The sequence below is a fragment of the Oncorhynchus mykiss genome, chromosome 13 (assembly GCF_057628025.1).
Source record: "Oncorhynchus mykiss isolate SJ-2025 chromosome 13, ASM5762802v1, whole genome shotgun sequence".
NCBI lineage: Eukaryota > Metazoa > Chordata > Actinopteri > Salmoniformes > Salmonidae > Oncorhynchus > Oncorhynchus mykiss.
Window position 1 is genome coordinate 75,863,400 of NC_143034.1, and position 19,431 is coordinate 75,882,830.

Consider the following 19,431-nt stretch of genomic DNA (forward strand, 5'->3'; position numbering starts at 1 on the left):
ATATCAACAGCCTGACCTGTAACCAATATATCAACAGTCTGACCTGTAACCAATATATCAACATATTACAGCCTGACCTGTAACCAATATATCAACGTATTACACCCTGACCTGTAACCAATATAGCAACAGCCTGACCTGTAACCAATATATCAACGTATTACAGCCTGACCTGTAACCAATATATCAACGTATTACAGCCTGACCTGTAACCAATATATCAACGTATTACAGCCTGACCTGTAATAACAATGTCATAGATTTGCTATTGAACACTGCTTTGACTGCTCTCTCAAACACTGGTAGCTGCATTTTCATCTGAGCAAATGGCAATGTGTTGATAACATAGTACCAACGTTCATACCTAAAAGGTGCGGTATCCACCTGTAACCTGTATGGAAAAGCATAAAGCCAGCCCCGCCCACGCGTTCATAGGTGACAGGTATGCAACACATACAGGGAGAAATCCACAGCACCCCCCTCCTTTACTGCGGATCAGTTTTCCTGTGCTGACTGACTGCTGGAAGGAATTAGCGCTGGTGGGCGTCGCCGAATCTCATCATTTGACTTTCCCATTTGTGTGTGTGGAGCGTTCTGGGGCATACCTACCTACCTGTCCGAGGAAGAGAGAGAACATACCAGAGAACTCAGGAAGACGCCTCACCTCTCCCCGCGGGATATCTTCACAGAGAGAAGCACAAGAAGAGACAGGTGTTTACGGGAGAAGAATCCGAGTCGTCCCGCTGGCAAAATGTTCAAGAAAAAACCCTCGAAGAGCGTGACCATCACGCAAACGAAAAAGTGAGTAGTTGTTTCTATGTTGAAAGTTTTCTTGGTGGTTATAGATAGCGAGTTGTAACTTTGTAATCACTGTGCAAGTTTCTTTTAATGTCGCATTAGGAAAGATAAAGTGAAGTTGGACGTTTGACAAAGTGACAACTCTGTCAGTATGCTTCGGGATTATATTTATGATAGTTTATGATAATGCGTATTTTATAACTTGACGACACTTCTGGGACATTGTAGGACTATGTAATACAATAAATTAAGCCACGTTGCATGGGGGGTTAAGTCATATTCCAAAGTTTATACAACTCTGGAAAATGGCTTTTAATGATATTGTTTTGTGTAGCCTTAGTTTATACACTTGAACGTCCTTTTAATTTGACCAGAGGGCGCGGCTGTATGTTAGTGGCAGTAACAGGTTTGATAGCTTTGGCTTTCGGGGTAGAGTGAGAGAATACACCGTGATGGACTTCAACCCACTCCTGTTCAACTACTTTTCACTTAAAGAAAGTATTGACCTCACTTTTGCCGAAATATAGTAAAATATCAGGCTACTATATCGGGCAAAAAAATAAGAAATTGAACCCAATCGTGTCTTTGTTCTTATAAACAATATAAATCCCTATATAATTATACAGTGAGGTGTTTAACCATGCACTCCTACATGTGAACAGTGTAATTAGTGACGAGCTGCCCCCCAAAAAAATCTAAAAATATTTATCAACCTTTTCAACTGTCACTTTTCACTCTCACTTCAGGAACTTGCTATACTGGATCTTCTCTGGGGCAGTCAGTGTATGCATCCCACACTGCACACTATACCCCTATGGGCCCTGGTCTAAAGTAGTGCTCTATATAGGGAACAGAGCCCTATGGGCCCTGGTCTAAAGTAGTGCTCTATATAGGGAACAGAGCCCTATGGGCCCTGGTCTAAAGTAGTGCTCTATATAGGGAACAGAGCCCTATGGGCCCTGGTCTAAAGTAGTGCACTATATAGGCATCAGAGCCCTATGGGTCCTGGTCTAAAGTAATGCACTATATAGGGATCAGATCCCTGATCACGTCCCTGGTCAAAAGTAGTGCACTATATAGGGTTTAATTTGGGTTGTAGTCAGTGTCTCTGAACAGAGAGAGCACAGAGCATGCAGGTTGTCACTCGTCAAGTGAGAGTAGGAAGAGGAGGAGGGGGGCAGGATAGAGTCAGGGCCACCTAGTAATAACAACACTCCTGTGGCTTGGAACATGAGAGGTTAGCTAGCTAATCTGTTTCCAATGGTTATCTATGTAATGTATGGCTCTGGGACGGGGTGCGTCCCAAATGGGCACCCTATTCCCTAATTAGTGCACTACTTTTGACTAGAGCCCTTTGGGAATAGGGAGCCGTTTGGGACAAAGGCTTCATGGGTGGCTCATCATTGACTTCAGTAAAGAAGGGAATGTATCTTGTCTGATATGGAAGGAAAGGCCTAGCAAGCTGCTTAAAACTGTTTCTAGTTAGTGAATGAGGCTTTTATGTTTCAACGTATGAGTCAGACACAATGTTGGAATAATGAAAACCACACACATTATGTGTGTGTGGGCGTGTGTGTGCGTGCATGCTTGCATGCATGTGTGGGCGTGTGTAATTTATGTGTAGGGTTGCAAAATTCTTGAAACTCTGAATATACTCCCTGATTTTCCTGAAATGCTGGTTGTAGGATTTATAGAATCAGGAGGGAATCCGGAGTCCTCCTACCAGGATTTATAGAATCAGGAGGGAATCCGGAGTCCTCCTACCAGGATTTTTAGAATCAGGAGGGAATCCGGAGTCCTCCTACCAGGATTTTTAGAATCAGGAGGGAATCCGGAGTCCTCCTACCAGGATTTTTAGAATCAGGAGGGAATCCGGAGTCCTCCTACCAGGATTTTTAGAATCAGGAGGGAATCCGGAGTCCTCCTACCAGGATTTTTAGAATCAGGAGGGAATCCGGAGTCCTCCTACCAGGATTTATAGAATCAGGAGGGAATCCGGAGTCCTCCTACCAGGATTTATAGAATCAGGAGGGAATCCGGAGTCCTCCTACCAGGATTTATAGAATCAGGAGGGAATCCGGAGTCGTCCAACCAGGATTTTTAGAAAATGCATCACAACTTCCTGGGGGCAGTGATTTAATCAGAGTTATTGGTGGTCTTAAGGGTGTTCAATAGGTCTTGATTGAGTCAGATCAGGGTTATTGGTGGTTTCCTCAGAGATTTGCAGATAGGAGACACATGTCTGCTGTAGTACTCCTATCAGCTGGAGGCTAGTGAACAGTGATGATCTATGTAGTGTGGCTGTATTCTGTAACGCTGTGAACGTTTCAACTTTCTGAACCCCAAACAGATGAGACAGAATGGAGACATGGGCCCAGTTCCATTTAGGTTCCTAGTACCTTCCCTTAGCTCCTACTCCTAGGGACCCTAATGGATCTGATCTGGGCCTTTGTTGTTGGGAAGTTCATATTTGAAGGAGTTGGGGTCTAGGAAGGGTTTGTCTGATCTGGGCCTTGGTTGTTGGGAAGTTCATATTTGAAGGAGTTGGTTGTCTAGGAAGGGTTTGTCTGATCTGGGCCTTGGTTGCTGCGAAGTTCATCTGGATCTCATCCCTCCCACCATAACCTCAACGACTCATAGTTACCTTCTGGTTACAATTTGTCCCTCTCTCCCTCTCCTTGGAAATACTTTACTCCTTATTCGGAGAGATGTGTGTCCAACTCTCCTATAGACAGACTAGAAATCACTGGCCACTTTGATAATGTTTACATATCTGGCATTACTCATCTCATATGTATATACTGTATTCTATACTATTCTACTGTATTTTAGTCCATGCATTACTCATCTCATATGTATATACTGTATTCTATATTATTCTACTGTATCTTAGTCCATGCATTACTCATCTCATATGTATATACTGTATTCTATATTATTCTACTGTATCTTAGTCCATGCATTACTCATCTCATATGTATATACTGTATTCTATATTATTCTACTGTATCTTAGTCCATGCATTACTCATCGCATATGTATATACTGTATTCTATACTATTCTAATGTATCTTAGTCCGTGCCGCTCTGACATCGCTCTGTATGTGTATACAGTATATTGTTAATTCCATTCCTTTACTTAGATCTGTGTGTATTTGGTATATTTTGTGGAATTGTTAGATATTTTAGCAATAATGCCCAAGGGGGTGTGGTGTATATGGCAAATATACCACGGCTAAGGGCTGTTCTTAAGCACGACGCAACGAGGAGTGCCTGGATACAGCCCTTAGTCGTGGTATATTGACCATATGCCACACACCCCCGAGGTGCCATATTGCTATTATAAACTGGTTACCAACATAATTAGAGCAGTAAAAATCCATGTTTTATCATACCCGTGGTATACGGTATGATATACCACAGCTGTCAGCCAATCAGCATGCACCCTGTTTATAATACTTGTTAGATATTACTGCACTGTTGGCGATAGAAGCTCAAGCATTTCGCTCCACCCGCAATAACATCTGCTAAACACGTGTATGTGACCAATAACATTTGATTTGATTTGATCTGAACCGCTAGGCTAGCCGGCCATCTTATTGCTATGACTGTGTCATAAGAACTCTCACAGATGTACTTTCCAGGACATTCTATAGGAGTACCTTTTCCTTTTAGGCCAGGGTTACCCCCGACTCTGTCCTAACACACTACACAGCCCATTCAACTAACCGACTCATCATCCAGCGTTGATCATGTAAATCAGCTGTGTATACACACACACTACGGCTGGTTAACAAAATACCTAGCGCTGCATTAGGGCCCTTTCAACATGGCCTTTGAACTCACACACACACACACTGTCAAGTGTGAAAGGTTTGGTTTAATAAAGGAGGATACACACTGTATTAGCCTGAGGCCTCTTTGTTCTATAAAGGACGATACGCGATGTATGACCCTAATGGCATTAAGTCCTACAGTGAGAGCTGGGCAATGAATCTAAAGAGAACCATTTGGCACTCACGTGAAGTCCTACAGTGAGAGCTGGACTGAATCTAAAGAGAACCATTTGGGACTCACATTAAGTCCTACAGTGAGAGCTGGACTGAATCAAAAGAGAACCATTTGGGACTCACTTTAAGTCCTGCAGTGAGAGCTGGGCTGTGAATCTAAAGATAACCATTTGGGACTCACATTAAGTCCTACAGTGAGAGCTGGACTGTGAATCTAAAGATAACCATTTGGGACTCACTTTAAGTCCTACAGTGAGAGCTGGACTGAATCAAAAGAGAACCATTTGTGGCTCACATTAAGTCCTACAGTGAGAGCTGGACTGAATCTAAAGAGAACCATTTGGGACTCACATTAAGTCCTACAGTGAGAGCTGGACTGTGAATCTAAAGAGAACCATTTGGGACTCACATTAAGTCCTACAGTGAGAGCTGGACTGTGAATCTAAAGAGAACCATTTGAATGTCCACTACTCAGATTATGCATCTCATATGTTAGCTTTTCATGCAGTAGCAGTTGTAGGGAGAATGTATGTTGTAAGACACACTCAGGACAGGACAGTAAGGAGTCTATTCATCAGCATATATCAGGAAAGGAAAGCCACCCACATCCTCATTAGTGAGTTGGAGAGAAATGACTGACCAATAATAACGTCCCTCCTCCATCCCTCCTCCATCCACCTCCACTCCTCCACCCCTCCCCCATCCACCCCCCCTCCTCCATCCCTCCTCCATCCACCTCCACTCCTCCACCCCTCCCCCATCCACCCCCCCTCCTCCATCCCTCCCCCATCCACCCCCATTCCTCCATCCACCCCCACTCCTCCATACACCCAGACACCTCCACTCCTCCATCCACCCCCACTCCTCCATCCACCCCCACTCCTCCATCCACCCCCACTCTTCCATATCTCCTCCATCCACCCCCACTCCTCCATCCACCCCCACTCCTCCATATCTCCTCCATCCCTCCCCACTCCTCCATCCCTCCTCCATCCACCCCCACTCCTCCATCCACCCCCACTCCTCCATCCACCCCCACTCCTCCATCCACCCCCACTCCTCAATATCTCCTCCATCCCTCCCCACTCCTCCGTCCCTCCCCCTATAGACTGTAAACATCTATTTTTATAACCTCTAGCCTTCCTGACAATCAGGAAACAAGACAAGACACAGAACAACTTTCTGCACAAAGCATCACATTGTCAAATAATCAGCTCAACAGAAGTAAAAGTTTACAAAAACTGTGGACATCATGTCATTTTGCCCCAGTTGGAACCAGGGACATCATGTCATTTTGCCCCAGTTGGAACCAGGGACATCATGTAATTTTGCCCCAGTTGGAGCCAGTTCCAGTTTCACAAGAATCCAGCCGTTTGTCAGTGGTTGAAAACACCCAGACTCTTTGCACAGTGTGCAATGCAATCACACTGACTTTTGAGTAGATATGGCAAGGACTATAATTTATGATTTAATTAAAATGTCAAGCTGGGGCATGGAAACCTTAACATATGATTTAATATGAATGCCTTGAAAGGTCACATAAGCAAACAGTTGTACATTTCTGATATTAGAACACCTGTCTACTAATGCTAGACATATCTGGGCGGCAGCGTAGCCTAGTGGTTAGAGCGTTGGACTAGTAACCGAAAGGTTGCAAGTTCAAATCCTGACAAGGTCGTTTTGCCCCTGAACAAGGCAGTTAACCTCCTCCATCCACCCCCACTCCTCCATCCACCCACTCCTCCATCCACCCCCTCCTCCATCCACCCCCACTCCTTCATCCACCCCCACTCCTCCATCCACCCCCATTCCTCCATCCACCCCCATTCCTCCATCCACCCCCACTCCCCCATTCCTCCACCCACCCCCATTCCTCCATCCACCCCCATTCCTCCATCCACTCCCCCATTCCCCCATCCACCCCCCATTCCTCCATCCACCCCCACTCCTCCACCCACCCCCATTCCTCCATTCCCCCATTCCTCCATTCCCCCATTCCCCCATTCCTCCATCCACCCCCATTCCTCCACCCACTCCCCCATTCCTCCACCCACCCCCATTCCTCCATCCACCCCCATTCCTCCATCCACCCCATTCCTCCATCCACTCCCCCATTCCTCCATCCACCCCCATTCCTCCACCCACCCCCATTCCTCCATCCATTCCTCCATCCACTCCCCCATTCCCCCATCCACTCCCCCATTCCTCCACCCACCCCCATTCCTCCATCCACCCCCATTCCTCCACCCACCCCCATTCCTCCATCCACCCCCACTCCTCCATCCACCCCCACTCCTCCATCCACCCCCATTCCTCCATCCACCCCCACTCCTCCATCCACCCCCATTCCTCCATCCACCCCCACTCCTCCATCCACCCCCATTCCTCCATCCACCCCCACTCCTCCATCCACCCCCATTCCTCCATCCACTCCCCCATTCCTCCATCCACCCCCATTCCTCCACCCACCCCCATTCCTCCACCCACCCCCATTCCTCCATCCATTCCTCCATCCACTCCCCCATTCCCCCATCCACTCCCCCATTCCTCCACCCACCCCCATTCCTCCATCCACCCCCATTCCTCCACCCACCCCCATTCCTCCATCCACCCCCATTCCTCCATCCACCCCCACTCCTCCATCCACCCCCATTCCTCCATCCACCCCCACTCCTCCATCCACCCCCACTCCTCCATCCACCCCCATTCCTCCATCCACCCCCATTCCTCCATCCACCCCCACTCCTCCATCCACCCCCATTCCTCCATCCACCCCCATTCCTCCATCCACCCCCATTCCTCCATCCACCCCCACTCCTCCATCCACCCCCATTCCTCCATCCACCCCCACTCCTCCATCCACCCCCACTCCTCCATCCACCCCCATTCCTCCATCCACTCCCCCATTCCCCCATCCACTCCCCCATTCCTCCATCCACCCCCATTCCTCCATCCACCCCCAGTCCTCCATCCATTCCTCCACCCACCCCCATTCCTCCATCCATTCCTCCACCCACCCCCATTCCTCCACCCACCCCCATTCCTCCATCCACCCCCATTCCTCCATCCACCCGCACTCCTCCACCCACCCCCATTCCTCCATCCACTCCCCCATTCCTCCATCCACCCCCACTCCTCCATCCACCCCCATTCCTCCATCCACCCCCATTCCTCCATCCACCCCCATTCCTCCATCCATTCCTCCACCCACCCCCATTCCTCCACCCACCCCCATTCCTCCATCCACCCCCACTCCTCCATCCACCCCCATTCCTCCATCCATTCCTCCACCCACCCCCATTCCTCCACCCACCCCCATTCCTCCATCCACCCCCATTCCTCCACCCACCCCCATTCCTCCATCCATTCCTCCATCCACCCCCACTCCTCCATCCATTCCTCCATCCATTCCTCCATCCACCCCCATTCCTCCATCCATTCCTCCATCCACCCCCACTCCTCCACCCACCCCCAATCCTCCACCCACCCCCATTCCTCCACCCACCCCCATTCCTCCACCCACCCCCATTCCTCCACCCACCCCCATTCCTCCACCCACCCCCATTCCTCCATCCACCCCCATTCCTCCACCCACCCCCATTCCTCCATCCACGTCCCTACAACTAGTTCTGTCCTCAGCAGGACATCACAACCAGGATCAACACTGTTCCTAGGCCGTCATTGAAAATAAGAATTTGTTCTTAGCTGACTTGCCTAGTTAAATAAAAGGTAAAAAATTAATAAAAATCTATGACTTTCTAGTACTGTCTATCTCTATGTGCCTGAAGCTGGAACTAGATCTTATTCAGATTGATTTATCACATACCAGCTCTGGGTTCAAATCTGCTCAAGTCCATACAACAGTGAGATCTTATTCAGATAGGCTGGTTCAAATCCTTTCATATCCTCTTTCTGGGCTTGATTGAGCTTGCCTGGCGCAATGGCTCCAATAGAATATGAAACCGTCACAAACGACCCAACCCTGTTCATCGGGCAGGCAAAAGCAAACGCTGAAAGTGTTTTCACGTATTTTGAAAAGCATTTGAACCCAAGTCTTCTATGTGATAAATCAACCTGTCTGAATAAGACCCCACCATTGTATAGACTTGATCAGAACCCCAGTCCAATACCCAGCTTCAGGCACGTAGAAATAGACACTACTATAGATAGATACTGTATGTATAACCAACAGGTGTTCTAATATCAAAAAATTAAAATACTCTTCAATGCACTCATCACCTCATCACTTCATCACCTCATCACCTCATCACCTCATCACTTCATCACCTCATCACTTCATCACCTCATCACTTCATCACTTCATCACTTCATCACCTCATCACCTCATCACCTCATCACCTCATCACCTCATCACTTCATCACCTCATCACTTCATCACTTCATCACATCACCTCATCACCTCATCACTTCATCACCTCATCACTTCATCACCTCATCACCTCATCACCTCATCACCTCATCACTTCATCACTTCATCACTTCATCACCTCATCACCTCATCACTTCATCACCTCATCACCTCATCACTTCATCACCTCATCACCTCATCACTTCATCACTTCATCACCTCATCACTTCATCACCTCATCACTTCAGGCTGTGGGTTATTTAAAGATCATTCTCTGTTACATAAAGGAGAATAGAACCTGTTGGGCCAGTTCTGTAGGAGGAGAAGAAGAAGCACCTTCTGGAGATGACAGACTACAACAATACTCTACAACTAGTTCTGTAGGAGGAGAAGAAGAAGCACCTTCTGGAGATGACAACAATACTCTACTAGTTCTGTAGGAGAAGAAGAAGCACCTTCTGGAGATAACAGACTACAACAATACTCTACAACTAGTTCTGTCCTCAGGAGGACATCACAACCAGGATCAACACTGTGCTACAACTAGTTCTGTCCTCAGCAAAACATCACAACCAGGATCAACACTGCTACAACTAGTTCTGTCCTCGGGAGGACATCACAACCAGGATCAACACTGTGCCACAACTAGTTCTGTCCTCAGGAGGACATCACAACCAGGATCAACAATACTCTACAACTAGTTCTGTCCTCAGGAGGACATCACAACCAGGATCAACACTGTGCCACAACTAGTTCTGTCCTCAGGAGGACATCACAACCAGGATCAACAATACTCTACAACTAGTTCTGTCCTCAGGAGGACATCACAACCAGGATCAACAATACTCTACAACTAGTTCTGTCCTCAGGAGGACATCACAACCAGGATCAACACTGTGCCACAACTAGTTCTGTCCTCAGGAGGACATCACAACCAGGATCAACACTGTGCTACAACTAGTTCTGTCCTCCGCAGGACATCACAACCAGGATCAACAATACTCTACAACTAGTTCTGTCCTCAGCAGGACATCATAACCAGGATCAACAATACTCTACAACTAGTTCTGTCCTCAGGAGGACATCAAAACCAGGATCAACAATACTCTACAACTAGTTCTGTCCTCAGGAGGACATCACAACCAGGATCAACACTGTGCTACAACTAGTTCTGTCCTCAGGAGGACATCACAACCAGGATCAACACTGTGCTACAACTAGTTCTGTCCTCAGGAGGACATCACAATCAGGTTAAACACTGTACTACAACTAGTTCTGTCCTCAGGAGGACATCACAATCAGGATCAACAATACTCTACAACTAGTTCTGTCCTCAGGAGGACATCACAACCAGGATCAACACTGTGCTACAACTAGTTCTGTCCTCAGGAGGACATCACAACCAGGATCAACACTGTGCTACAACTAGTTCTGTCCTCAGGAGGACATCACAATCAGGTTAAACACTGTACTACAACTAGTTCTGTCCTCAGGAGGACATCACAACCAGGAACAACACTGTGCCACAACTAGTTCTGTCCTCAGGAGGACATCATAACCAGGATCAAGGAGAGTGGAATCGGCAAGTGGTACCGGAGTGCCAAGTCTAGGACAAAAAGGCTTCTCAACAGTTTTTACCCCCAAGCCATAAGACTCCTGAACAGGTTGAATGACTATCTGCATTGTGTGCCCCCCCCCCCCCCCCCAACCCCTATTTTACGCTGCTGTTACTCTCTGTTGATCATATATGCTTAGTCATTTTAACTATACATTCATGTACATACTACCTCAATTAGCCCAACTAACCGGTGCTCCCGCACATTGGCTGCACCGGGCTATCTGCATTGAGTCCAACCACCCGCCAATCTCTCTTTTACGCTACTGCTACTCTCTGTTCATCATATTTGCATAGTCACTTTAACCATATCTACATACTAGATCAGCCTGTCTAACCGGGGCCTGTATATAGCCTCTCTACTGTATATAGCCTCTCTACTGTATATAGCCTCTCTACTGTATATAGCCTCTCTACTGTATATAGCCTCTCTACTGTATATAGCCTCACTACTGTATATAGCCTCACTACTGTATATAGCCTCTCTACTGTATATAGCCTCTCTACTGTATATCGCCTCTCTACTGTATATAACCTCTCTACTGTATATAGCCTCACTACTGTATATAGCCTCTCTACTGTTATAGCCTCTACTGTATATAACCTCTCTACTGTATAGAGCCTCTACTGTATATAACCTCTCTACTGTATATAACCTCTCTACTGTATATAGCCTCTACTGTATAGAGCCTCTACTGTATATAGCCTCGCTACTGTATATAGCCTCTACTGTATAGAGCCTCTACTGTATATAGCCTCTACTGTATATAGCCTCTACTGTATAGAGCCTCTCTACTGTATATAGCCTCTACTGTATATAGCCTCTCTACTGTATATAGCCTCTCTACTGTATATAGCCTCTACTGTATATAGCCTCTCTACTGTATATAGCCTCTACTGTATATAGCCTCTCTACTGTTATAACCTCTCTACTGTATATAGCCTCTCTACTGTATATAGCCTCTCTACTGTATATAGCCTCTCTACTGTATAGAGCCTCTACTGTATAGAGCCTCTCTACTGTATAGAGCCTCTACTGTATATAGCCTCTCTACTGTATATAGCCTCTCTACTGTATATAGCCTCTACTGTATATAGCCTCTCTACTGTTTATCGCCTCTCTACTGTATATAGCCTCACTACTGTATATAGCCTCTACTGTATAGAGCCTCTCTACTGTATATACTCTCTACTGTATATAGCCTCTCTACTGTATATAGCCTCTCTACTGTATATAGCCTCTCTACTGTATATAGACTCTCTACTGTATATAGCCTCTCTACTGTTATAGCCTCGCTACTGTATATCGCCTCACTACTGTATATAGCCTCTCTACTGTATATAGCCTCTCTACTGTATATAACCTCTCTACTGTTATAGCCTCTCTACTGTATATAGCCTCTCTACTATATATAGCCTCTCTACTGTTATAGCCTCGCTACTGTTATAGCCTCGCTATTGTATATAGCCTCTCTACTGTATATAGCCTCACTACTGTATATAGCCCCTCTACTGTATATAGCCCCTCTACTGTATATCGCCTCACTACTGTATATAGCCTCTCTACTGTGTTTCGCCTCACTACTGTATATAGCCTCTACTGTATATAGCCTCTCTACTGTATATAGCCTCTCTACTGTATATAGCCTCTCTACTGTGTTTCGCCTCACTACTGTATATAGCCTCTACTGTATATAGCCTCTACTGTATATAGCCTCTCTACTGTATATAGACTCTCTACTGTATATAGCCTCTACTGTATATAGCCTCTCTACTGTTATCATTCACTGTTATTTACTGTTTTTTTATTTCCTTATCTATTGTTCACCTAATACCTATTTTCTTTACTTAGAAATTACCTGTTGTATTCAGCATTTCATTGTAAGGTCTACCTACACCTGTTGTATTCAGCATTTCACTGTAAGGTCTACCTACACCTGTTGTATTCAGCATTTCACTGTAAGGTCTACTACACCTGTTGTATTCAGCATTTCACTGTAAGGTCTACTACACCTGTTGTATTCAGCATTTCACTGTAAGGTCTACACTACCTACACCTGTTGTATTCAGCATTTCACTGTAAGGTCTACTACACCTGTTGTATTCAGCATTTCACTGTAAGGTCTACCTACACCTGTTGTATTCAGCATTTCACTGTAAGGTCTACTACACCTGTTGTATTCAGCATTTCACTGTAAGGTCTACTACACCTGTTGTATTCAGCATTTCACTGTAAGGTCTACACTACCTACACCTGTTGTATTCAGCATTTCACTGTAAGGTCTACCTACACCTGTTGTATTCAGCATTTCACTGTAAGGTCTACTACACCTGTTGTAATCAGCATTTCACTGTAAGGTCTACTACACCTGTTGTATTCAGCATTTCACTGTAAGGTCTACCTACACCTGTTGTAATCAGCATTTCACTGTAAGGTCTACCTACACCTGTTGTATTCAGCATTTCACTGTAAGGTCTACCTACACCTGTTGTATTCAGCATTTCACTGTAAGGTCTACCTACACCTGTTGTATTCAGCATTTCACTGTAAGGTCTACTACACCTGTTGTATTCAGCATTTCACTGTAAGGTCTACCTACACCTGTTGTATTCAGCATTTCACTGTAAGGTCTACTACACCTGTTGTATTCAGCATTTCACTGTAAGGTCTACCTACACCTGTTGTATTCAGCATTTCACTGTAAGGTCTACTACACCTGTTGTAGTCAGCATTTCACTGTAAGGTCTACCTACACCTGTTGTATTCAGCATTTCACTGTAAGGTCTACTACACCTGTTGTATTCAGCATTTCACTGTAAGGTCTACTACACCTGTTGTATTCAGCATTTCACTGTAAGGTCTACCTACACCTGTTGTATTCAGCATTTCACTGTAAGGTCTACCTACACCTGTTGTATTCAGCATTTCACTGTAAGGTCTACCTACACCTGTTGTAGTCAGCATTTCACTGTAAGGTCTACCTACACCTGTTGTATTCAGCATTTCACTGTAAGGTCTACCTACACCTGTTGTATTCAGCATTTCACTGTAAGGTCTACCTACACCTGTTGTATTCAGCATTTCACTGTAAGGTCTACCTACACCTGTTGTAGTCAGCATTTCACTGTAAGGTCTACCTACACCTGTTGTATTCAGCATTTCACTGTAAGGTCTACCTACACCTGTTGTATTCAGCATTTCACTGTAAGGTCTACCTACACCTGTTGTATTCAGCATTTCACTGTAAGGTCTACTACACCTGTTGTAGTCAGCATTTCACTGTAAGGTCTACTACACCTGTTGTATTCAGCATTTCACTGTAAGGTCTACCTACACCTGTTGTATTCAGCATTTCACTGTAAGGTCTACTACACCTGGTGTATTCAGCATTTCACTGTAAGGTCTACCTACACCTGTTGTAGTCAGCATTTCACTGTAAGGTCTACCTACACCTGTTGTATTCGGCATTTCACTGTAAGGTCTACTACACCTGTTGTATTCAGCATTTCACTGTAAGGTCTACCTACACCTGTTGTATTCAGCATTTCACTGTAAGGTCTACCTACACCTGTTGTATTCAGCATTTCACTGTAAGGTATACTACACCTGTTGTATTCGGCATTTCACTGTAAGGTCTACTACACCTGTTGTATTCGGCATTTCACTGTAAGGTCTACCTACACCTGTTGTATTCAGCATTTCACTGTAAGGTCTACTACACCTGTTGTATTCAGCATTTCACTGTAAGGTCTACCTACACCTGTTGTATTCAGCATTTCACTGTAAGGTCTACTACACCTGTTGTATTCAGCATTTCACTGTGAGGTCTACTACACCTGTTGTATTCAGCATTTCACTGTAAGGTCTACTACACCTGTTGTATTCAGCATTTCACTGTAAGGTCTACTACACCTGTTGTATTCAGCATTTCACTGTAAGGTCTACCTACACCTGTTGTATTCAGCATTTCACTGTAAGGTCTACCTACACCTGTTGTAGTCAGCATTTCACTGTAAGGTCTACTACACCTGTTGTAGTCAGCATTTCACTGTAAGGTCTACCTACACCTGTTGTATTCAGCATTTCACTGTAAGGTCTACCTACACCTGTTGTATTCAGCATTTCACTGTAAGGTCTACTACACCTGTTGTAGTCAGCATTTCACTGTAAGGTCTACCTACACCTGTTGTATTCAGCATTTCACTGTAAGGTCTACCTACACCTGTTGTATTCAGCATTTCACTGTAAGGTCTACCTACACCTGTTGTAGTCAGCATTTCACTGTAAGGTCTACTACACCTGTTGTAGTCAGCATTTCACTGTAAGGTCTACTACACCTGTTGTAGTCAGCATTTCACTGTAAGGTCTACCTACACCTGTTGTATTCGGCGCATGTGACAAATAAAGTTTGATTTGATTTATGTGCCATCAGAATGTGGTTTACTGGTTGATGACACTTCACCAACTCCTCCATCAATGACAGCAGGCTCCCATGAGAGAGGAGTGAGTCACGAACTGGACTGCTTCCAATGACAAGATGAATGTATGCTGTTGAGTCCAATCATGTTTCATCATGTCTTCTCTTCAATAGAGAGTTGGTGTGTGTGTGTGTGTGTGTGTGTGTGTGTGTGTGTGTGTGTGTGTGTGTGGTAGAGGTCGACCGACTATGATTTTTCAACACCGACACAGATTATTGGAGGACCAAAAAAAGCCGATACCGATTAATCGGACGATTTAAAAATTTAAAAAACAAAATATTATTATGTATTTGTAATAATGACAATTACAACAATACTGAATGAACACTTATTTTAGCTTAATATAAAACATCAATAAAATCAATTTAGCCTCAAATAAATAATGAAACATGTTCAATTTGGTTTTGGTTTAAATAATGCAAAAACAAAGTGTTGGAGAAGAAAGTAAAAGTGCAATATGTGCCATGTAAGAAAGCTAACGTTTCAGTTCCTTGCTCAGAACATGAGAACATATGAAAGCTGGTGGTTCCTTTTAACATGAGTCTTCAATATTCCCAGGTAATACGTTTTAGGTTATAGTTATTATAGGAATTATAGGACTATTTCTCTCTATACGATGTGTATTTCATAAACCTTTGACTATTGGATGTTCTTATAGGCACTTTAGAATTACCAGTGTAACAGTATAGCTTCTGTCCCTCTCCTTGCTCCTACCTGGGCTCGAACCAGCAACACAACGACAACAGCCACCCTCGAAGCAGCATTACCCATGCAGAGCAAGGGGAACAACTACTCCAAGTCTCAGAGCGAGTGACGTTTGAAACGCTATTAGCCTGCACCCCGCTAACTAGCTAGCCATTTCACATCGGTTACACCAGCCTAATCTCGGGAGTTGATAGGCTTGAAGTCATAAACAGCTCAATGCTTGAAGCACAGCGAAGAGCTGCTGGTAAACGCAGTAAAGTGCTGTTTGAATGAATGCTTACGAGCCTGCTACTGCCTACCACCGCTCAGTCAAACTGCTCTACCAAATATCAAATCATAGACTTAATTATAATATAATTAACACAATCAGAAATATGAGCCTTGGTCATTAAAATGGTCAAATCCGGAAACTATCATTTCGAAAACAAAACATTTATTATTTCAGTGAAACACGGAACCGTTCCATATTTTATCTAACGGGTGGCATCCATCAGTCTAAATATTCCTGTTACATTGTACAACCTCCAATGTTATGTCATAATTATGTAGAATTATGGCAAATTAATTTACGGCCTTTGTTAGGAAGAAATGGTCTTCACATAGTTCGCAAAGAGCCAGGCGGCCCAAACTGCTGCATATACCCTGACTCTGTTGCACAGAACGCAAGAGAAATCACACAATTTCCCTAGTTAAAAGAAATTCATGTTAGCAGGCAATATTAACTAAATATGCAGGTTTAAAAATATATACTTGTGTATTGATTTTTTTTTTAAGGCATTGATGTTTATGGTTAGGTACACTGGTGCAACGACAGTACTTTTTTCGCAAATGCGCTTGTTAAATCATCACCCGTTTGTGGAAGTAGGCTGTGATTTAATGAGAAATTAACGGGCACCGCATCGATTATATGCAAAGCAGGACACACTAGATAAACTAGTAATATCATCAACCATGTGTAGTTAACTAGTGATTATGTGAAGATTGATTGTTTTTTATAAGATACGTTTAATGCTAGCTAGCAACTTGCCTTGGCTTCTTGCTGCCCTCGCATAACAGGTAGTCAGCCTGCCACGCAGGCTCCTCGTGGAGTGCAATGTAAGGCAGGTGGTTAGAGCGTTGGACTAGTAACCGGAAGATTGCAAAAACGACTCCCCGAGCTGACAAGGTAAAAATCTGTTGTTCTGCCCCTGAACAAGGCAGTTAACCCACTGTTCCTAGGCCGTCATTGAAAATAAGAATTAGTTCTTAACTGACTTGCCTAGTTAAATAAAGGTAAAATAAAGGTGTGTTAAATTTTTTTTTTTAATTGTCAAATCGGTGTCCAGAAATACAGATTTCCGATTGTTATGAAAACTTGAAATAGGCCCTAATTAATCGGCCATTCCGATTAATCGGTCGACCTCTAGTGTGAAGTATTGAATGAAAAGCAAAGATGATTTATAGTAGCCTATTTGCATCTACAGTATGATCTAAGAACCGTGCCGCAGAAGGAACGTTGGGTGTTCTGGAATGTCTCCTGTCTGCATGGTGTTCTGAACAGAGATCAGGGGTTAGTGTGATGGGCTGGGTGTTCTGAACAGAGCTCAGGGGTTAGTGTGATGGGCTGGGTGTTCTGAACAGAGCTCAGGGGTTAGTGTGATGGGCTGGGTGTTCTGAACAGAGCTCAGGGGTTAGTGTGATGGGCTGGGTGTTCTGAACAGAGCTCAGGGGTTAGTGTGATGGGCTGGGTGTTCTGAACAGAGCTCAGGGGTTAGTGTGATGGGCTGGGTGTTCTGAACAGAGCTCAGGGGTTAGTGTGATGGGCTGGAAGATCAGCAGGTGTTCCATTTTAAACTCACAGGTAAACAGACTGGAGACACGTGTTTTCTGATGCACAAAGCTTTTTATAGAAAACACTTCTAATATTAGCCGGGGTATCAGTCGGTCTCTGTTTTAGTAATCTAGTTGCTGTTGTTGTTGGGCAAGGAAAAGACGGTAGCATTGCTGAGTGAAGAATAGTAATGTACTTAGTTCTCAACCTATATACTGTAGTCTCTTGTTGCCTCCACTGCAGTACTTCTAGGTTATATGAGCCACTGTGTTTTATTTAATGAATTACACTGAGTATGAACAAAGGTGTGTTTTAATGTCAATGTTTTCCACAGCACTATGCAAACAGTGTGTCCGATTAGACAATGGTGTTACTGTCCTGGTCTGGCGATGGGCCTGATTGAGGCCTGATCGATGTTGCTGATAGATTCAGCAACATTTCTCTTACCGTGGGGTAGATGTCAATAGTCTCCCTTCATCTGTACAGATCTGACCCGGTGAGGCACAAGATCACGGAAATGTAGAAAGATGGTGGATGCCTCATGGAATACTCATGCACCTGTCTAGTGCTCTCACATCGGTGTAGATAAAGGAGAGGAGACAAGGAGAGGAAGCTTCTAGACTATTGAAATGAAGGAGAGGAGATGAGGAAGCCACTAGCCTAATGAGATGAAGGAGAGGAAACAAGGAGAGGAAGCTACTAGCCTATTGAGATGACGAGGAGAGGAAGCTACTAGACTATTGAGATGAAGGAGAGGAGATGAGGAGAGGAAGCTATTAGTATACGGAGATGAAGGAGAGGAGATGAGGAGAGGAAGCTACTAGACTATTGAGATGAAGGAGAAGAGATGAGGAGAGGAAGCTATTAGTATAGTGAGATGAAGGAGAGGAGATGAGGAAGCTATTAGTCTATTTTAATGAAGGAGAGGAAACTACTAGACTATTGAGATGCAGCCCATGTCATCTGACCCGTGGGAGATGTGCAGCAGGGAGCTTTCAGGTTCATTCAGGGTTAGCAGACACGGCAGGCAGACGGTGAAGTGAGGGCAAGGCAAGTGCACTTCATTCAGTCACTCATCTGATTACCTCCCTAATGACAGCTACATCCCTGCTGAAGAGCTGTGTTAATCCTGACTGAGTCTGTTTCTAAGATGAAGACTGGAGCTTAGTTACTGACTGGATCCATCTTTCATTCATAACAGTCTGAAGAGTTGATTTATCCCTCAGTCGACATTAGCATGTCAAAGTTAACATTTTTTGTTAAAGTTTAAAGCTCCAGTCCCCAATTGGGGAAAGCATCAACGTAGGGTCCTGTTTACTTGTGTAGGCCCACATTATGAGGCCCGGTTTTAATGTCCTGTTGCTCAAGGTCATTTTGTACTCTGAACAGAACGCACAGATGGTCTCTAAAGGTTTTCAGAGAGATACGGTCACTGCAGACTCTTTAATTTTAAAGGCATCGTTCACCCAGCTGAACTATCCCTGTAACCTAACAGTGGTCTTTCTGTAACAGCACTCACAGATTGTCTGTATGTAGAACTAACTGGTGTCTTCTCCCCTCAGAGGGTCTGTATGTAGAACTAACTGGTGTCTTCTCCCCTCAGATGGTCTGTATGTAGAACTAACTGGTGTCTTCTCCCCTCAGA

General features: G+C 44.6%; 1 protein-coding gene across 1 annotated transcript in view; it reads left to right on the forward strand.

Annotated features, from left to right (window-relative positions):
* Positions 1-423: 423 nt before the first annotated feature.
* ppl (periplakin) overlaps positions 424-19,431 on the forward strand; it is a 46,138-nt gene continuing 27,130 nt past the window's right edge. Inside the window, exon 1 of the mRNA XM_090197671.1 lies at positions 424-801. Coding sequence (XP_090053797.1) covers positions 752-801 — 50 coding nt within the window. The 5' untranslated portion in view covers positions 424-751. The remainder of the gene's footprint in view (positions 802-19,431) is intronic.